Here is an 18,758-nt window from a genome sequence, read left to right on the forward strand (position 1 = left end):
TTTTTTTTTTGTTTGTTTGTTTTGTTTTGTTTTTGGCCTGTGCTATGGGTAGGATGTCTAGGGAGTTTGCTTGACCAGGGGCCACAAAGATTGCTTAAGTTTTCTGCTGGAAGTTTTGCATTTTGAGGGTTCAGCTTTGTATTTTGTGGGGGCAGTTGAAAAGAAGTACCATAGCTGTAAAGAACAGTATGCTGCTACCCACAGCTCTGGAGGCTGCAAGAACAAGGTTTGAATGTCAGACGTCCCCCACAAACCCATGTGTCTGAATACTTATTCTCCAGCTGGTGATATTGGAGTCTGGGGCCTAGATGGAGAAAGTGGGTCACTGTGGTGAGCCTGGCCCTGCTTCTAGCCTGAGTGTTCTCTTTGCTCTGAGTCATACGAGAAGTGTGCAGCAAGCTCCTGCCACCATAGTCCAAGCAGGCATGGTCACCATGCTTTCTCAAGATGCCTTGCCACTGTGATGCACTGTATGGGCTGAGCTGTGAGCCAAAACAAACCTTGAAGTTGCTCATGTTGAGTGTTTGGGTACCACAACACAGTAAGTGATGCTGGGGCTCATCAGTGGAAGTGGGGCTTGGGAGAGACCCAGCTCTATGCTGCTGCCCTCAGAGACCTGAAGAATTCCTTACAGGGACACATACTCAGGGAAAGCCAAGATTCAAGGCTTTGTGCAGAAAAGAATTTTAGAATGGTCCAGTTTGGAGCAGAGTTGGATTTTATTGGGAAGGCAGTTTAACATAGACTCAGCATGGGGTTGATAGAAGTAGAGGCATCCAAAGAAAGGATAAGACACACCCACGTGTGAAGAAGTCAGGCTTAAACATCTTAGCCCTGGACACACAAGCTCCACCCACAGGGTTGCTAAGAGCCCTTCCTCCACGCCCTCCTTTTCGTAAATGAGATTCTAAGGTGCTTCCTGAAGTGGTTAGGACAGCAGCCTGTTAGGATGAGATCATAGGTTGCTAGGGTCACACAAGGTGACCAATCTGTATCCTTTGCTGGAAATGGAGTCTCTTTTCTTGCTTCTGAGATTCCTAGATAAGTTTAAGTTTGTATTTGGGAAAGGAGGAAGGCCATCCTCAGGTCAGCTCAGCCTTAAGTGTTCATTGCCATTTTAGCAGTCTTATTTGAAATATCTCCACGTAAGAGTATCGCCTCCGCGTCAGAAGCTCTCTCAGTGGATGGTGTGAACTGGGAGGAATTCTTGACTCCTTGCAGTGATATGCTTGGGCCTTCCAGTGTGTTTGCATTTACACTTTCTGGTCTTATTTCCATTTGAAACCATCCTTCACTTGGAGACAAGATTATCATCTCAAGATTCTTTTCATCTAGAACCATTTCCTCTCTCTTTTAGTCTTTATAAATATGTGGCAAAAAAGTCAGGTAGCGAAGTCTCACTTCCTTAATCCCAGCACTCAGGAGGCAGAGGCAGGCAGATCTCTGAGTTCGAGGCCAGCCTGGTCTATAAATCAAGTTCCAGGGCTACACAGAAAAACCCCATTTTGAAAAAACAACCAACCAACCAACAAACAAACAAGTGTTTAATTTGTAACTGCTAAGTTGTCAGTGGCTGAGACATTAACCAAAAGTCCTTCTTTGGGAAACAGCAGGTCAGCAGGAAAGACGTCAGAGAGGCAAACTACCTCAGTGGCTGCAGGAGAGAGGTGGGCAGAGCTGGAGGAGACATACTTGAGCAGCTAGAGGAATCTGTTTGCTCGCACCACAGCTCCTCTGGGGAAAGTCTGGAGGCAGGACTCACTGTCCCAGCTGCTGCCAATGGCATGATCAGCCTCACATGCCAGAGTTGGGCCCAAGGAAGCAGATACCTTGCAGCCCTCATGGAGGAGCTGGGGAGACCATGAGGTGACCTGGCTATGTGATGCCAGCTGTCCCTGTCCCTTGCCCTTGCCAGGTGCTGTACAAGAAGACAATGCGTGCCCTGGATCTGCTCCTCCAGAACTTCATCTCTGAGAACCCGAGCATGGATGAGGTCTGCTTCCTTCTGCAGGTGAGGCCTGTAAACCAGCAAAGTAGGAATTCTAGTCCCCGCCTTAGCTCCAGCCTGAGCTGCTAGAGAGAGTGTGGAGGTGGATGTGTGTGTGTGTGTGTGTGTGTGTGTGTACGTTCATGCCCACACATGTAATACTAGGTAAAGATTGACCCCAGGCCCTTATTTATACACAGACATTCAACATTCTAGATAAGTGTTCTACACTGAGCTGTACCCCCCAACCCTGTGACAGGCTTTATGAGAAGTGGAGGGGAATTGGAAGAAATGTGCATATATGTGTTTCCTGTCTCTACAATGTGGTGCCCCTCATCACCCTAGGACTGTCACCAAGAAGGCCATCAGCATTCTAGACCTCCAGAGTCACACACCACTGTAGACCTCTTTGTAAAGTAGTCTGCTTTGGGTGCTTTTTATAGAATGAAAAGTGGGTGAACATAATCTACAGTGGGCTGGACTGAAACATGAGTCACAGTTGGGGCTCCAGAATCAGAAAACTCTCTAGGACAGAGCCCTTAACCTTGACAGCATTGGAGTTGAGCTGAGTTGAAGGATGCTCTGCTGGTGTCTACCTTTGGATTGTTGGCCTGTTCTTAGAACAATTGTCCTGGCTGTATAAGAATAAGACTGTCGCTTGGGTTTTCCATATGTCTCAGATGGTCCAAACCTATAAGGCACCCCAGGAATGAAGAAGTAGATTGATGATTGATGGACAGGCAATGAGGCTAATGGCCTGGCTGGGTGGCTGTCGCCCTTCTCAGCGGCCCTACTCTGGGCTGATGTTGAGCTAGATGTGATGGGCTCTGTGGCGCAGGTTCTCACACGCTCCCCTATTCTTCCCAGCACACAGAGTACTGGTTGATATCTGACAAGAGCCATGAGCGCAGCCGGGCTGTCCAGTCCATCTTCCTGCTTCTGCAGTATGTGGTAGACTCTTTGAAGCTCGCTGTGAGTTCCCTACACTCCAAAGTCTTGGGGAGCTCCTGATGGTGGGAATGGAGATTAGCATCCAGGTGGAGTCTTGCCATAGGCACTCTCTGAGCCCTCAGGCTGGGCGATGTGGTACAGTTTAGTAGGTTGGCCCGAGGAAATCCCCAAGCCAAGACTACAACCAAGAGAGGGCAGAGACTGAAGGAATAGGGAGGGGGAGGGGAATAGCCTGGATCTGGACAGGGAAGCTGCAGTGTGGAGGACCCATGCCTCAGACAAGCCTAGAATCAGCTGATCTGAAGGCTGGGAATGGAGCAGCTGAGAGAAAGAGAGTCACCCCATTTCTATGTTCTCGAGCTCCAGCTACTTCACATGGAGGCAGCAGGCTTGGATGGGAAGGACTGAGAGAAACCAAATTCCTTAGGTAGTGAGCCTGGGCCACCACCCCACAGCTCAGGAACAATGTAAGCAGGCTTCCCATGGGCCAGGTGTGATTACCCTAACCCTCAGAAAAGAAGTAGGAGGATTGTCTGAGGTCAGCATAAGCTACATTGTGAGACCCTGTCAGGAAGGAGAGGGGAGAGGAAGAGGAAGGGAGGGGGGAAATACAAGCTGAGAACTTCCTGGTCTCTAGAAGAAGACAGACCCTCTTCCTAAAGGAAGGGTGGGCAGATGGCCTGGACAGCATTCAGAAGGCAGTAGCTACAAATACAACATGGATACCACTGGCTGGGGCTGTATGTAAACCACTTGCCTAGCATGCACCAAGTCCTAGGTTGGATCCCCAGCACTACATCAAACAGGTGTGACAGTGCATGCTGTAATCCCAGAATTTGGGAGGTGGAGGCAGGAAGATCAGAGCTTCTAGGTCATCCTTGGCCACATACTCTGACTCTACTGAGCTTGAGGCCAGCCTGGGCCATAGGAGACCCCACCTGAAAAACAAAAATTGACAAACGGACCTCATCAAAATGAGGAACTTTTGTGCACCCTGACACAGGACACAGATGGACAAGAAATGGGTCCGGAAAATGTGATAGCTGTAACTCAGTGAAAAGGCAACCGACCCTTAAAATGGGCAACAGGAGAGACATTGCAGAAGCCATGAGAACAAGTGTGTCCCCACATAACTGGTCATAAAGGACATGCAAATAAGCCACGGGGAGGTGCCACCACCCACCACTGGAAGCGCAAAATTAAAGGCTGGGAACAGTAAGTGTTGGCCAAGGTGTGGAGCCCCGGAAATGTCTCACAGAGCCCGTGGGAGCGTAGGATGTTAAAACTGCCTGGCAGAACTTCCGGCAGTTTCTTTGAAAGTTAAACACATACTTATCCCCTAAGTACACAGGTCTGATCCTAGGAATTTACCCAAGAGGAGTGAACATTTATATATAAAAAGATTTATGCAAGAATACTTATATGCTTTTGTTCATACTGGAGCCAAGCTGGAAGTCCTGCAGATGCCCAGCAATAAGAACAGGCAAGCAATGTGTGGCGGTATCGACCACAGGGGTGGGCCACCAGGATTCAGCAGAGAAGAGGACCCATGAGAAGAGTGAGGATTGGCAGGCAGGACTGGCTGTGAGGCTTCTCCAGGAAACATGATGAGAAGTTTCTCACAGATGCACAGGGACTAGGGAGGGTGCTGGGTGGTGTGTTGGAATGTGGAAATCAACAGAGATGTTGGCATGTGAGGCCTGCCGGAGGGAATTATGTTTTTATCTTGATACTGGATTCTCTCCGGAATCAGTCAGCGCTTGAGAAACTGGATGTCTCCTTTGTCATTCATGCACACCTGCTGTGTGTCATCCCTACAGCGAAGCAGTGAGAGGTCCTGGCCAGAAGCCACTGCCTGATGCTGGACTTCCTGGCATCCAAAACTGCAAGCTAAATAAACTTCTTTCTCAGTCACCCAGCCTCAGGCACAGCAGCCGAAAGAGGATGCAGATACAACAATCTATTGAAATTTCCGAAGCTATTGCATTTTGTACTTAATGTTTGTGACCTTTCTGTAACTATAATTGTAAATAAAAATGACCATAAAACTGGTAAGAATTCTGTAGTTTGGTTTTTGCAGTAATATTGGTTTGAAATTTTGTTCTGTGCAGTATTCGAAGTATCCTGAAATTTTTTCAGAAATTTACAAATGCCAGAAGGTACAGAGGGCCTGGAAGCTGGGGGTCTCCCACGAAGGGACGAGGACCTCCATTGGAGAGTAACAGCAGGTGGCCCTGTTCTAGAGCTGGAGTGCTGGACACTTGCTTCTCTGAATCCGCATGGATTTAGATATGTATCTATTTCAGCATTCCTCGAGCTCTGTGTGGTGTGCATGTAAGGTATGTGTCTTGGGGTGTATGCATGAGAGGTGTGCACATATTAGTGTGATTGTATGTTAGATGTGTGAGTGGTGTGTGTGTGTGAGTAGGGTTATGTCTGCGAAAAATGTGTGTGTGAAGAATGTTGAACGTGAGGGGTGTTGGATGTGTGAGGAGAGCTGTGTGTGTGTGTCTGTGTGTATGTGTGTGTGTCTGTGTGTGTGTGTCTGTGTGTGTGTCTGTGTGTGTGAGGAGAGCTGTGTGTGTGTCTGTGTGTATGTGTGTGTGTCTGTGTGTGTGAGTCTGTGTGTGTCTGTGTGTGTCTGTGTGTGTGTCTCTGTGTGTGAGGAGTGCTCTCTCTGTGAGGAGTGCTCTCTCTGTGAGGAGTGCTCTATGTATTTATAGATATGGGAGGAGTGTTCTGTGTGGAGAGTGTCGTGTGGACGAGGAGTGTCATGTGTTAATTATGACTGTACTGGGACAACTGGTGCAGTCTGGATATGGAGGAGACAATGACACTGACGTTGGATACGATTTTTGTGGCTGTGGCTGTCACACTGTGCATTTGTCACATTTGTCCTCCTTATGAAACACACAATGGAGTGTTTGAGGTCAAATGCCAGTGTTTCCTGTCAGAAGAAGGGAGGAGACCGGAAGGGACTGAGCAGAACAGTGTAGCTAAGGGGGGGCAGTGGCTGGAGGACGCAGGACTTCTGAGCTGTTCTTCCCTAGTTTGAAGTAGAATCAATGCTAACGCTACAATGCTAAAAATGAAAGGGCCGTGAAGGTCCTCACAGAGCCGTTAGATGCATCCAAGGTTTAACATGGGCAAGGGCTTCACGGGAAACTGTGTGAGTTGGGCCTTGCAAAGCTGGCTTTGGGGATCCAGGCTGGGGCTAGAGGGGCAGTGAGGTGACACCTGTCACCAACTGAAGTGGTTGCTGAGTCTGCAATGGGATATGTCCTTCCAGGTAAGGTGGGCTGGCCAGGTGTGTGATGGCCGCCACACACTCGGGCCACCATGCTGGTCTGGGTGTCGGGATCTGGCAGGGAGCTAAGAGGCTCAGCCTGGAGACTTCAGAAACAGCATCCACCATGGGCTTCACAGAGCGATGGATTCATGAATGATGCAAAATGTCCTAAACCGACAGAGAGTGAGCAGGGTGCTCCCGGCTGCTGCACTCTGAGAAGGCAGCAGTGTAGCCCACACAGGAAGAAAGAGCCTCTGCAGATCAGGGCTGTCCCCACCCCAAACCCCTGTCCCCATCCTTCATTCCTCATCAGGTCACTTTCCAACCCCACAGACCCACTGGAGAGCTGCTCAGCTTGGGGTGGCTTTTGTTCAGGTCCAACCTACTTGGGCACAGGAGACTCACTAAAGTCAAGCTCCAACCATGTGACCCTCCAGATCTCAGAGGCCAGAAATTCAGAGGAGACTGAGAACACCCTCCCTGTCATCTCCATGAGGATTTCAGGAGGTGTCTGCCATTCCTCTCTCTACTGCTTTGCATCTGGTAAAAGGAACTGAGGAAATGAGACACAGTGTGCGCCTGTGTTCAGGACTTTAGAGGAACGATCGCTAAAGGGGAAAATATAATGCTAAGAGATATGTGGTAACCACAAGAAAGAGTTGGAAGAACATTTAGAACTGCAAGCAAAACAGATCTGAAATGAAAAGGCACTGGGTCCATTAACCAGCAGCTCAGCCACCACAGAAGAAATAAGAATCGGAACCAGGACAAAGGAACCTGCCGAGACCAAAGGGAAAAGAGGGAAGCCCGGTGGGTGTAGAACAATGTGGAGTGGACGTAGAATCCCAGGAGAAGTGAGACAATCAGGGCAGAGTGGGTGGTACCACCACCCTGGAAACTGCTCAAATTGGCTGAAAAAAATATGTACCTTCAGATAAGAATACTAAGGAATCCCAAGCAGGACAGGCACAAAGGAAAACACATGGGAACACACCACGGTCCAAATTATTGAAGACCAGGGAACTCCTAAAACATCCAAGAGAGACAAACGATGCACACATACCAGCCTATGTGGGTATACATGGACACACACATGCACACATATACGCACAAGCATGTGTGCACACACAGGCATACATACATTTAAAGAGTTTTGCATGCATGCACACACAGGCACACATACATGACCATACCATCATGCAGGTACATATGAACACCCACTGGCATGCCTACATGCATACGTACACACTAGCACACACGCATGCATACAAGCATGCAGTCACATATTCCTATCAACAGGCACACCTGTACAAACATGCTTGAAGGAAGTAATAGGCATGCCCAGCTTCTTGTTGTTAAAAAACAGAAATTTTGTTTTCCAGTGAGCAGACAGGTCAGAGAGGTTCTCATGGGTGGGACAGGAGCCTCTCTCAAAGTCTAGCCAGTGCATCTCCCACAGATGCTGAGAGCAGAAAAGGAAGGACAAAGTGACATAAGGAAGCTAGGCCTGGCTTTGCTCACTGCCCCACTCTTTCCAGAAAGAGGCCGTGCCGTCCACGCTGGGCCGCCAGCTAGGCCTCCTGACTCTGCTGTGGCGGGATAAAGACGCGATCACACAACAGCATTCCTACCACTGTGTCTTCCTCCTCATGCAGCTCGTGCTCCAGCAGAAAGGTGAGCTGAGCAGGGTTGGGGAAGGGGAGACTCTGAGTGGCTCTGGGTAGGCTTTCCTTCGGCCTCATTGTGAGCTGGGAAAGTGGGGGAGGAGAAAAGAGGCTGCCTCCAGGCTGAGCAGCCCTCCCGAACCCAACCATACACAGGGAAGTTGGTGGAGTTCGCAAAGTGGAACAAGATGAAGCAATTTGAAACCAGCGAGTCTAGAGAGTGGGAGGTGAAGCTCTACCACGTGGTGAAGGTGAGGTTGTCAGACTGGGCCTGGGCCTCTCCATTCCCGTCCTGAACAGATGGGGCCAAAGGGTCCCAGGGACCTGAGCAGCCAAGCATGCAGGTTGGGCAGAACCAGAATGGGATGGACTTCTGCTTTTTCTAGGAAAACTGTCTGTCTTTGTACCTCATCTTCCAGCCTCAGCTCGGATAGGGCCTTTGAACCCACGGGCCAGAGGTTCTCACTTGTGTACCTCCCTCTGGGGTCAAGGGCAACCAGCAATCTTGCTCTTCTGGGGACACTCTGTTGTTAGCACTACCCCTTCATCCTAGGTAAGCTTGAGGGACACCCCTCCCTCTGACCCTTGCTGTGTTCTTCTTAAGCTTGACCTGCCTGTTACATCAGATGGGGAAGAGGAGGCAGGGTTTGTTTTCAAGTTCTAGGACTTGTTAGGAGGCCCTGGGTAGGTCATTCCATCTTCCCGAGCCTCTGTTTTCTTACCTTCCAAGTGAGGGTCCAGCTTCTGAAGCAGGCTGGGTCAGAAGCATCTCATATCTCCTGGGCCATGGATTAGGCCAGGTCTACTGTCCTAGTGGCCCCTCCTAAAAGACAGTGGATGGCAATTCAGGTCCCACCATTCAGGGGAAGTAGGAGAAGAAAATAAGGTAGGGATTAGAGGGGCTGGAGAGATGGCTCAGTGGTTAAGGGCACTGGCTCTTCTTCCAAAGGTCCTGAATTTGATTTCCAGCAGCCACATGGTGACTCACACCATCTGTCATGAGATCTGGCCCCCTCCTCTGGCCTGCAGGCAGACATACAAGCAGAACATTACATATGTAATAAATAAATCTTTTAAAAAAAGATTTACAAAAAAAAAGATTGGGGCTAGAGTTGGGTGGGAGTTAGTGTCGTTCTGACCCAGCAGGACCTTGGTGCAGTGACTCTTTGCAAGACTGTTTCCTACCTTAGGGAAAGTCTTCAGAGAAGAGGCAGCTGGGTAGTTATGGCTGCAACACTTGCAGTCACCCAGCCTTGGCCCCAATTTGGGGGAACTACAGGTCATAGCAGCCAGGGGCAGGGGCTGAATGGACACTTTGGGACCCTGCAAGCCTGTGTTCATGGCACTTACATGACTGGACACACAACCTTCATTCCCTCTCTCGTAAGAGCCTAGCTCGCTGCCTGACCTGAGCCAGTGCTGGCCAGAGATTCCATGCACCCCCACTCCTGACCTTGACTCTACATAGACCTTCAAGAACTTGACAGTGGCGCAGCACACACAGCTGATCCTTACCCTGGTGCACAGTCTGGGCAGCTGGAGCTACCTCCGCTGCGACCTTGCTGCCCAGCTCCTACTGATGATCTGTGAAGAACCCGGTTTACGGAAGGAACAGGTGAGGCAGGGTGGACGTGGCTCCTTTCAGACTATGTGTACCTGCCCATGTGAGCATGTGCCATATACATTCATCCACATGGAGTCACAGAGACAACGCGCAATCAGCCTAGCAGCCTATGAGTGGGATCCCAATGTACTCCTGGCCAGTTACCTTTGTCCAGAAGATTCCTGGCCCACCTTCTGCTGCCTCATAGGTGGCCTGTGGGGGAGGGCACATTTAACTCTCCTCCAGTTCGGCTTGGCCAACTAAACTGATGACTCACACTTGGGGACTGCCAGGCCCCCTCCACTTGGGTGCTCTTACAGGTCAACAGCAGCGCTTCTCTTGGCTTGTTCACCCTACCTCCCTTAAAAAAGAGATGCAGCCTGAGAGATGAGCCATAAAGCCAAGTCCTCTCAGGAACTCAGAGGGCCTTGCCTTGTCTGAAGCTGCGTTCTGCCCTGCAGGTGGCTGAGATCTTGCAAGGCCTGTTCCAGGAACTGCCAAACATCAGCTCTCAGAGTGTTCAGCAGACCATAAGTAAGGTCACCATGACTCTGGGGACCCAGCATATTCAGGAGGTGGTGGAGGTGGTCTTGTCCCTATGTCACCCATCAGATAGGTAGGTCTTCCCTTGGCCCAGGGCACTACAGTGTAGGCATCACCCAGGCCTGTGGTGACCCTCCTGCCCAGTTCACAGTTGTTTACTGAACACACTAGGCAGGAAAAGGCTCTTAACAGTTCTGTCTTCTTCCTGACTCCGGACTGTGGCCAGAGGGGCTCTGAAAGTGTCTGGGTATTAAACAGGGCTCCAGCAGTCCCAGGAGGGCCATCAGCATAGACACCATTTCAGATTCACAGTCACCAGAGGTCAGTCTATAAACAGAGCCACAGACCAGTCAGAGGCTGTGAAAATACAGTTACATTGCTCCACGCATCCACGGGTGCCCTGTGACCACAGAGTCCCAGTGAGTCCTGATTCCAGCTGCCACACTAGATACCAGTGGCAGTCTCTTGATAACAAAGCCTTACTAATTTGGAACCTGGCTGTGGGCTGACGGCAGCAGCATAGCCATAGCCAGTCAGTCTTTAGGTGGCCGGCCATGTACTAAGCACCTCATGAATATATGTATATAGTTGGCAATGTGGGAGGTGGCAGGGACAGTGGCCGATCCATCTCAGAGCACACAGCCCTTGACAGAGGCAAGTGCCACTGAGGACTCATGAGCTTTGCCTGAAGTGGTTTCTGGCTCTGCTGCTCCCCTCTTCTCTTCAAACCGTCTGAGGGGCTTGCCCCTACTTCCCAAGAGAAAAGACAGACTGGAGAGCAGCCATTTGCTTCGGGGTCCTGGAGAGAGGGGCTGCAAGGCTGGGGCTCATGCAGATGTCTAACGAAGCATCACAGATCGTGGATCTCGGGGTCCCTCACCTTCTGCTCCTAAGGGGCTTGCTTTTTCACATCCTGCTAATGGTCAGCACTGTGGGAGGCCTCTCTGCGGTGCTGTTCCCAGTGGTGGCCTAGACCCTGTCTCAAGCAGGTGGATCCTACTGCTGTGGAAGGCTCTGGCTACCAACTACCACTTAGCTCGTGATGTTATAACCCTGCTCTATGTAAAGTTGAAACTGCGGCCACCCAGGAGGTTCCTCCACTCCACATATGAGGCCCGTCTGGTCTCCCTGATGGTGAGCAGAACCCTTTGCTTTGCCATCAGCATGGTCCCCTCCGGTTCAGTAGCGGTACCCAGGGCCTCGGAGGGATCCCACGAGGATACTGGACTTCCTCCAAGAGCCCCACCCTCGAGCCTTTACCATGGTTTGTGGTCATTTGTGAAGGTAGACAATGTGTTGCACCTGCTCATGAACCTCCCACCCTGCATGCATGGCCCTGCTAAGTGTCTGGGGTACCCACTGATGGACCAGCCGCCTGGCTGCAGACACCTGCTACTATCAGCACTTGTTTCTCCATGGGGATGCCCCATCATAGAGCATAACAGAACTAAAAATCCCATGAGCTCTCAGCAAATGGTTCCTAGACACATTGGAAAGTAGGAGAGAAAGTCTTGGTTATCCTGGAAAGACCCAGAGATACAGTAACCATGCACTGGGCCATGGTTGGCTGCGAGAGCAAGAATAGTGAAGGAAGACGGAAGAAAAGGATCCAGGGAAGGCAGAGGAATCCCTGAGCAGACCGCACAGCCAGGGTGGGTGGTTGCCGGCACTGATTGGGAGCCGAGGCTAGCACCTGAACTCCCCCCAGGCTTTGTGAGGGCATGACTTAGCAGTGACCCACTTCATCTCTGGCCCCTGAAAAGAGACCTTTCAGTTCAAGGGAAGACCAAGTGGGGTAGTGGACATGCTACCATAGGACTGACTAGAAGATGGTTTAGGGAAAGAGCCAGGGGACTCGATGGTCAACCTGAAAGCCCCTCCCCTCCACAAACACCATAGCCCAACCCCAAAGAAATAGGGTTGGAAGGAGCCAGCCACCAGAAACTCAGGGTTAGTAACAAAAAGACAACGGGACAGGAGAGTCTAAGAGTCAAGGAGGGTCTGAGAAGGATCTCCCAGCAGGGTGGGCACTTGGAGAGATCTGGCTCACCAGAAGGTGGAGCCAAGCCAAGAACAGCATGATCAGCAGTGTGGAAGTCAGACATTCCTGGGGTCTCAGCACAGCCAGGAGGTCAGGGCCCAGACACAAAGACTGAAATGGGGCCTGATTCAGTCTCAGGACTACCACAAGGACCCCCGGGGCTTTATCCAGAGGAGATTCATGATGAGCCCCAGGGGGCCAGACGAAGGCAGTGAGCCCTGGACTAGAGTGACTTTGTAGCTGCTGTCCCCACTCTTCCACTCAGGGGCCCCCCTCCGGGCTTTGCTGTCATCCATTGCAGGCACTGGGCACCATTTATGAGCTTCTCTACACCCCGGAGTACAGGGACACGGTCCGCTGGGCTTTCGCAGGGATCCTTCTGGGCCTCCTCACAGAACTCTACTACCTGCTGGAGGTGGGCCTGGTGGAGGGTATCTTTGACTACCAGGAAGACAAGCTAGCCTCTAAGCCCCTGGGGCCCTGCAGGTGAGCCAAGATGGCTACTGTCCCCTCCTTGAACCCACTGAGCTATGCTGATTCTGGGGCACCCAAGCAGGAAAGGATTTTGGATGGAGGTAGGGTAGGGGTGGGTCAGAGGACCCAACCTGGCCAGGGGGGAGACTCCTGAGCAAAGGGAGCCAGGTAGATGCAGCTGACAGGGTTCAGGCACTGTCTTGTTCCTCCCTGCCCAGGACCTGCCTGGAAGCCCTCAAGGGCCTCTTTTGGACCAACAAGTACTGGGAAGTGTTTGCTGATGTCAAGCTGATCCAGGGCTGGGAGCTTTTTGCGCATTTGGAAACCTTCCCAAAGGGAGTGACCCTTTTGGCCAGGTGAGGCCCTCAGCTTGGGCACCCTTTGCCTGGGAGGGGCAGAGTGATCACCAGCGCAGCCCATGCTCCCTGCTCTGGACCCTGCACTCCAGATTCAGCAGTCTGGCCGCCAGCTCTGAGGTCTGACTGGAGAATGGAGCCCTCTGGGACTGTGTGTGTTCCTCTTGCGTGTGACAGGGCCATGGCTCATTATAACTGCGAGGTCAAGGCTGTCTTGGGGCAGGCTCTCATCTCCCTGAAGAGCACTGAGGAGCGCGACAACATTGTGGCCATCTGCATCATCACCGAGGTCAGCCTTTGCCCAGCCACCCCAGTGAACGTCCCTTCCAGGTCTCTGATAGAAATGTGTACATCTGTCTCATGTTTCAGGTGTGCTTGCTGTTGGGGGGTCTAACTCTTTATCATGGTGTGGGGTCAACTGATTCCTTGGCAGTTGTGGTTAACATGTGGACTGATGGTGCCGACCCCTGCCCAGTTTCTCAACAGCCCAGATGTCTGCCAGAACGTGTCTCGGAAGGCCATGGACCACTCCCTGAACCTGGGCCTTTCCAGCCGCAACCACACAGTGCGAGTTCTGAGCTTGAAGGGGCTAGGCAGCACCCTGATGCATCCTTGCAAGGTGAGGGGCAGGAGTTTGAGAGAGGTGCCCTCTGCCATTCCAGAAGGTTATAGAGAGGACTGGGCACAGAGGAAGTGTGTTGATAGTTATCTCTTTTGCAAGGGGTGGTAGAGAGAGCCGATCAAGCCCAGTTGGCCCTGCTAAATTGCCTCAGATGGGGCTCCTACCTGGCCCTTTGTCTCCTCCTAGCTAGGAGTCCCTCATATGATAACCTCCTGTCAGGTACCCAACACATTACCCTTGTCAGCCTCCCAGAGAAGGGCTGTTCTGACATATCTCTCATAACAGGGCTGGGATGCAGCTGCAGAGCTGGCCTATGCCAAAAAAAAAAAAATGGTGCGGTTTTGTCTGTTTTTCTGTCCAATATGAGGGGAAATAGGGAGTGGACCTGGGAACAGCCAGCTTCAGCACTCAGACCTCCTCCACATCTGTACTGACTCAGAGATGGGCAGATACCTAACCTTAGGAGAAGGCCAGGAGCCCCAATATCTTCCCAGAGCTATGACTGGCTGCCTCAATGGGGCATCTGACAGAAACTGGCCAAAGTCCCACTGGAGGGTGGTGGTCTCCCTGCAGGTAACTCTGCTAAGAAGTAAGTTGACGGAGCTTTTGGACAACTTCCTGCAGCCTGAGTTCGAGGACCTTTTGGGCCTGATGGAGACCATGGGCCACCTCCTACACCGTCTGGGTGTCCATGGCATTGGAATTGCCAGCTTCAAGATTGCTCAGCACCTTCTCAGCCTGTTCACAGATGTGAGCTGGGAAGTGGGTGGAGTGGGGAGGCAGAACAGGGCAGGGCTGGGCTGTAGACAGCAATCAGAAACCAGTACAACTTAGCATCCAGTTTCTGCACCATCTCCAGAGCCCACCTAAGAATACAGATTCTGTAGACCGGGGCTGGTTGAAGTCTGTGTCAGTGCTGAGTCTTGTTCTCAGGCCATCAGAACCAGTGATTCCATTTGAAAACAGCATGAGTCAAGTGACTTCAGGGGGTTGAGATTAGGAATGAGGAAGGTTTGCTCTTGGCATGGACAGTCCCAGGAAAACCACCACGATGTGCCCCTGTGATAGATTAGAACCACGAAGATTAGAGCTAGGATAAGCCCCAGTTGGGGTAGGTAGGCAGTCAGTGGCTACTGTACATCTGAAATCAAGGAGGTGGCAGTGGAGGCAGTTTGGGGCAGAAGATATCTCTGCCTTTCATGGACAAGAGGCTGAGTCATGACAGGGTTTGTAGAAGGAGCAATGCTGGCATTGGCAGGCACTCCCTTAGGTGTTGGGTTCTGCATCCACCTCAATTCAAGGACAAAGGCACGGTTGCCAGCTACTGTTTACCAAAGGTGAATCGGTGCAGGGAAGGAACCTCGCCCAGGGTCACGGAGCTAAAATGTCACAGATTCCATAGTCAGGTCTGCCTAGGAGTGGAGGTATGATTGCTGTCACCCCAGGGACATGCAGAGAAACCCAGAGGTGAGAAATCAGGAAGAAGGAGTAAGTCAGAGAAGGCTGGGAGGGGATCGTGAGTAGAGCTGAAGAAATGGGGGACACGAGAAGGTCATATGTCTTAGTTAGGGTTTTTATTACTGTGAAGAGACACCATGACCACAGAAACTCTTATAAAGAAAACATTTTAATTGAGGGGCCTCACTTACAGTTTCAGAGGTTCAGTCCATTGTCATCATGGCAGGGAACATGGGGGCATGCGGGCAGATGTGGTGCTGGAGGAGTAGCTAAAAGTTCTACATCTTGTGGGCAGCAGGAAGTTGACTGACTGTCACACTGAGAGAACCTTGAGACCCCAAAGCCCACCTCCACAGTGACACACTTCCTCCAACAAGGCCATTCCACCTAATAGTGCACTCCCTTTGGGAGCCATTTTCTTTCAAACCACCACACCATGGGAGAGAAGTTGACAGGAGTCAGGGACTAAGGGGACACTGGTCTGTGGGATTAGGGACAATGTAGGTTGTCCCTGAGCTAATCAGGGCCAAAGTGAGGCAACTAGAAGTCATGAGATAAGGCTGACTTGTCACTTGCCTGAGAATTCTATCTCCCCCAGGAAAGAGCAAAGGTACGAGAACATTCCATCTTCCTGTTTGGAGATGTCATCCACTATGGTGGCAAGAAGTTTCAACAGAGCCTCAAGATCCTGGCTTTCCGAGCTATAGTGCCCCTGCTCTTCCACATGGCTGACCCCTGCCCAGAAGTGGCCGTGGTGAGTGTGTTCTAGCTCAGCTGGGGCAGTCAGGAGAGCAAGGCCAAAGGAGGTCCAGGTGGTGGACTCAGCTCTCTGAGTGGAGACCAGAGTGAGGCTAGTGTTTTGGAGAGTCCACCTGGGGCACAGAGGGGGCTGGGTTTGTAGGGCAACCCGGCACCAGAGAAAAGGAGTGGGCTCTATCCTGGTGGTATTTCCTCAGCCACCTGCTTCAGATTCCTCACCACATCCATCCATCCATCCATCCATCATCCATCCATCCACCCATCCATCATCCATCCATCTATCCATCCATCATCCATCCATCATCCATCCATCCATTCATCCATCCACCCATCCATCATCCATCCATCATCCATCCATCCACCCATCCATCCATCATCCATCCATCCATCCATCCATCCATCCATCCATTATCCATCCATCCATCCATCCATCTATCCTTCCATCCATCCATCCCTCCAGGCCCTTGTACAGCCTCTTTTGGCTGCAGACCTCCACTCTTCCATCTAAAATCAGCTGCAAGAATCTGGCATTCAGGATCTTCCAACTTCTACCTTCTCCTCTCCAGCCCTGCTGTGCCCATGTTTGCACTGGAACACCTACTTGTACCCTGCCTGCCTAATTCCATGACCGCCCCCTCCAAGAAACCTTGTGTTTCAGGGACACCCCACCTCCCTGGAGTGGTTCTGAAACACTTAGCCATGCCGTGAGGGCCTTGGGTGTTGTAGGCCTCTAGCTTTTCTTCTCTAAGAAGCTAGCCTAGTTTTGTATCTACACTCACAGATCAAGCTTGGCCTCTGCTGGCCCCTGCTGGCCCTGGGAACAAGCTGTCCCATGCTTCTGAGAGTAAGGCCTCATGTTTAACAAACCTAGCCCAGGCCAGTATTCATTGTGGGAAGTCAGGTCCCTTCCTAAACTTAGAATAAGCCCCCACCCCTCTGAGACTCGTACACCAAGCTGGTTCTTCAGAAGGAGGCCTGGGCAGCCTTTCTGGAAGCTCTGTGAGAGTCAGAGCAGGTCACCCTGGGCTTAGGGAGTGGGTCATCCCATCCTGTGGTGATGCACTCCCTTCTAGTGCCCCCACCAACTGTGCCAAGACCGACTAGTGCCCAGGACCCTAGGAGTCCAGAGATGGTACTGCTACAGAAACCTCTTCTCAGGGTCTGTCTGGGATGAAGGGGGTGATGACGGGTGGAAGCAGAGGCAGTCTGTTCTCCACTTACAGAAGGCCAAGTACACCTTCCTGCGCTGCGCCATCTTCTTAAAGTGGGAGTTCCAGAAGGAGCTGTTTGGCAAGCTGGCATGGGGCCAAGGGCCGGGCGCTGAGAATGACATTTTTGTCTACATGGTAAGGTGTGGGCCCCTTTCCAGGGGAGAGCTTGGAGTTGGAGAATGATGGCTCTTTATTTAGTCACCCCAGACGACTGCTCTGAAGGTGGGGTATGGGGATGGGAGAGGCAGTCCTAACAGTGTTTAAGTACTGAGGTTCTGTGGGGGAGCATTTTCCCTTCATAATGGAGTTTGGGTTCTCTGAAGTGAGCTGTCCAGGAAGGTTGGCAGAGTCTCCATGATATTTCTAGAGTGTGTCCAAGGCCTCTTTAGTGGGGCCTCTGAGGACAGAGTGCCCCATGATGTTCCAGTGCAGTTTTAAGGCAGAAGCAGCTGAGCCTCAGAGTCCAGACATTGCAGGGCCCAAATGTGAGAGACCAGTAGTAAATGCCACCTCCTGTCACCTAGCAACCACTTTAATTTCTGGCCCCAAGTTCTTCTGCCTTCCTGGGTCTGGGCTGTCAGGGTCACAATCCCAGCCTCTTGAACAGGACCGAAGTCACACACTCAAGGCAGGACAGGCTTGTCTTCTGTCTACAGGCTTCACTGGATCTAGTTCGGCCACAAGGGAAAGGCCTAGAACTGTGGCTGCAAAGATCTCAAGGTGGTCTTTGGACAGGGTGGGTCCACTGAGCTTCTGGCCTGCTTACCCATCACATGCAGTGGCACCACTGACAGCATGACATGCCCCTTGACAGCAGTGACAATAGAAGCATGGCCCTTGATAGGGAGCCTGGACTGCGGCCTCCAGCTCTTTCACCGTGGTCCAGGTGCCACCAGGACCCAAAGTTTAAAGAGTAAAAGCACAGCAGAGAGGACAGGGAACTGGGCACTTAGTAAAGGAGAGGCCTTTGAAGGACACAGAGTGGCAGAGCCTGTGTATGACGTGGGCACTTGTGTCATGTCTGCAAGGCGTGATGGCCACACTTCAAGGTAAGTGCCCAGAGGAAACCCAGGAGAGCAGAGAAGTAGCAGGGGTACTGAAGCTGCCAAGGATGAACCTGCCTCTCCCTCTTCGTGACATGGGCCTTGCAGGGGACCTTGGTGGCTTGGGGCTGTGGGACATATGCTGCTGGTCTGTGAGGAGATGACAACTAGTCAGGGATAGGCAGAGGCGTGCTGGGTGGTCTCCAGAGTGATGCTGGCAACGGCCGCAAATATGGGTTCTTCCAGAACTCGGCATGGGCTCTCCTCATTGGACCAAATGAAGGAACTGGGCCAACACTACCCACCACCCCTCCAGATCTCCCATGGGACTCTCTGGTGCCCACCCTCCTCTCTTCCAGGCCCTAAGTACTGGAAGTGGAGTTCAGTGCTTGGGGGTACCTCAGGAAAGCCATGTCCCTGAAGTGAGGTACCACACAGACCCTCAATATGGTCACAGGCCCTCTCTTCTCTCTTCAGATAGAAAGCAACTTCGGCAGCTACCAGCAGTTTCTCAGTCAGGCCTTGTTGTATCTGGACAGCCCCCACAAGAACCTGAAGCTGGCAGCCATGAGGTTCATCGGTACGTGTTGATTCAGCAGCCACAAACCCTACCTCATGTCCCATGGCCTGCATTACCACAGTTGGTGGTCAGGTTCACATGTCCCAGGTCAACGGCAGGAGCAGTAGCTCTATGACAGTGAGAGGTGGGGCGTCCCTGGTGGCCAGTGCTCTCAATGGGCAAGGGTGGCCATTGCTA

At 51.7% G+C, this 18,758-nt stretch overlaps 1 protein-coding gene across 1 annotated transcript in view; it reads left to right on the forward strand.

The window, feature by feature from the left end:
* LOC101992308 (maestro heat-like repeat family member 5) overlaps positions 1-18,758 on the forward strand; it is a 41,796-nt gene that overhangs the window by 7,586 nt on the left and 15,452 nt on the right. The window contains exons 9-23 of the mRNA XM_005354610.3: positions 1,916-2,011; positions 2,855-2,959; positions 7,766-7,901; positions 8,048-8,142; positions 9,360-9,506; positions 9,956-10,110; positions 11,027-11,171; positions 12,380-12,564; positions 12,771-12,908; positions 13,086-13,197; positions 13,384-13,527; positions 14,104-14,280; positions 15,587-15,742; positions 16,971-17,093; positions 18,479-18,581. Coding sequence (XP_005354667.2) covers positions 1,916-2,011; positions 2,855-2,959; positions 7,766-7,901; positions 8,048-8,142; positions 9,360-9,506; positions 9,956-10,110; positions 11,027-11,171; positions 12,380-12,564; positions 12,771-12,908; positions 13,086-13,197; positions 13,384-13,527; positions 14,104-14,280; positions 15,587-15,742; positions 16,971-17,093; positions 18,479-18,581 — 2,017 coding nt within the window. The remainder of the gene's footprint in view (positions 1-1,915; positions 2,012-2,854; positions 2,960-7,765; positions 7,902-8,047; positions 8,143-9,359; positions 9,507-9,955; positions 10,111-11,026; positions 11,172-12,379; positions 12,565-12,770; positions 12,909-13,085; positions 13,198-13,383; positions 13,528-14,103; positions 14,281-15,586; positions 15,743-16,970; positions 17,094-18,478; positions 18,582-18,758) is intronic.

This window comes from Microtus ochrogaster, chromosome 15 (genome assembly GCF_000317375.1).
Source record: "Microtus ochrogaster isolate Prairie Vole_2 chromosome 15, MicOch1.0, whole genome shotgun sequence".
In the NCBI taxonomy this organism is placed as follows: Eukaryota; Metazoa; Chordata; class Mammalia; order Rodentia; family Cricetidae; genus Microtus; species Microtus ochrogaster.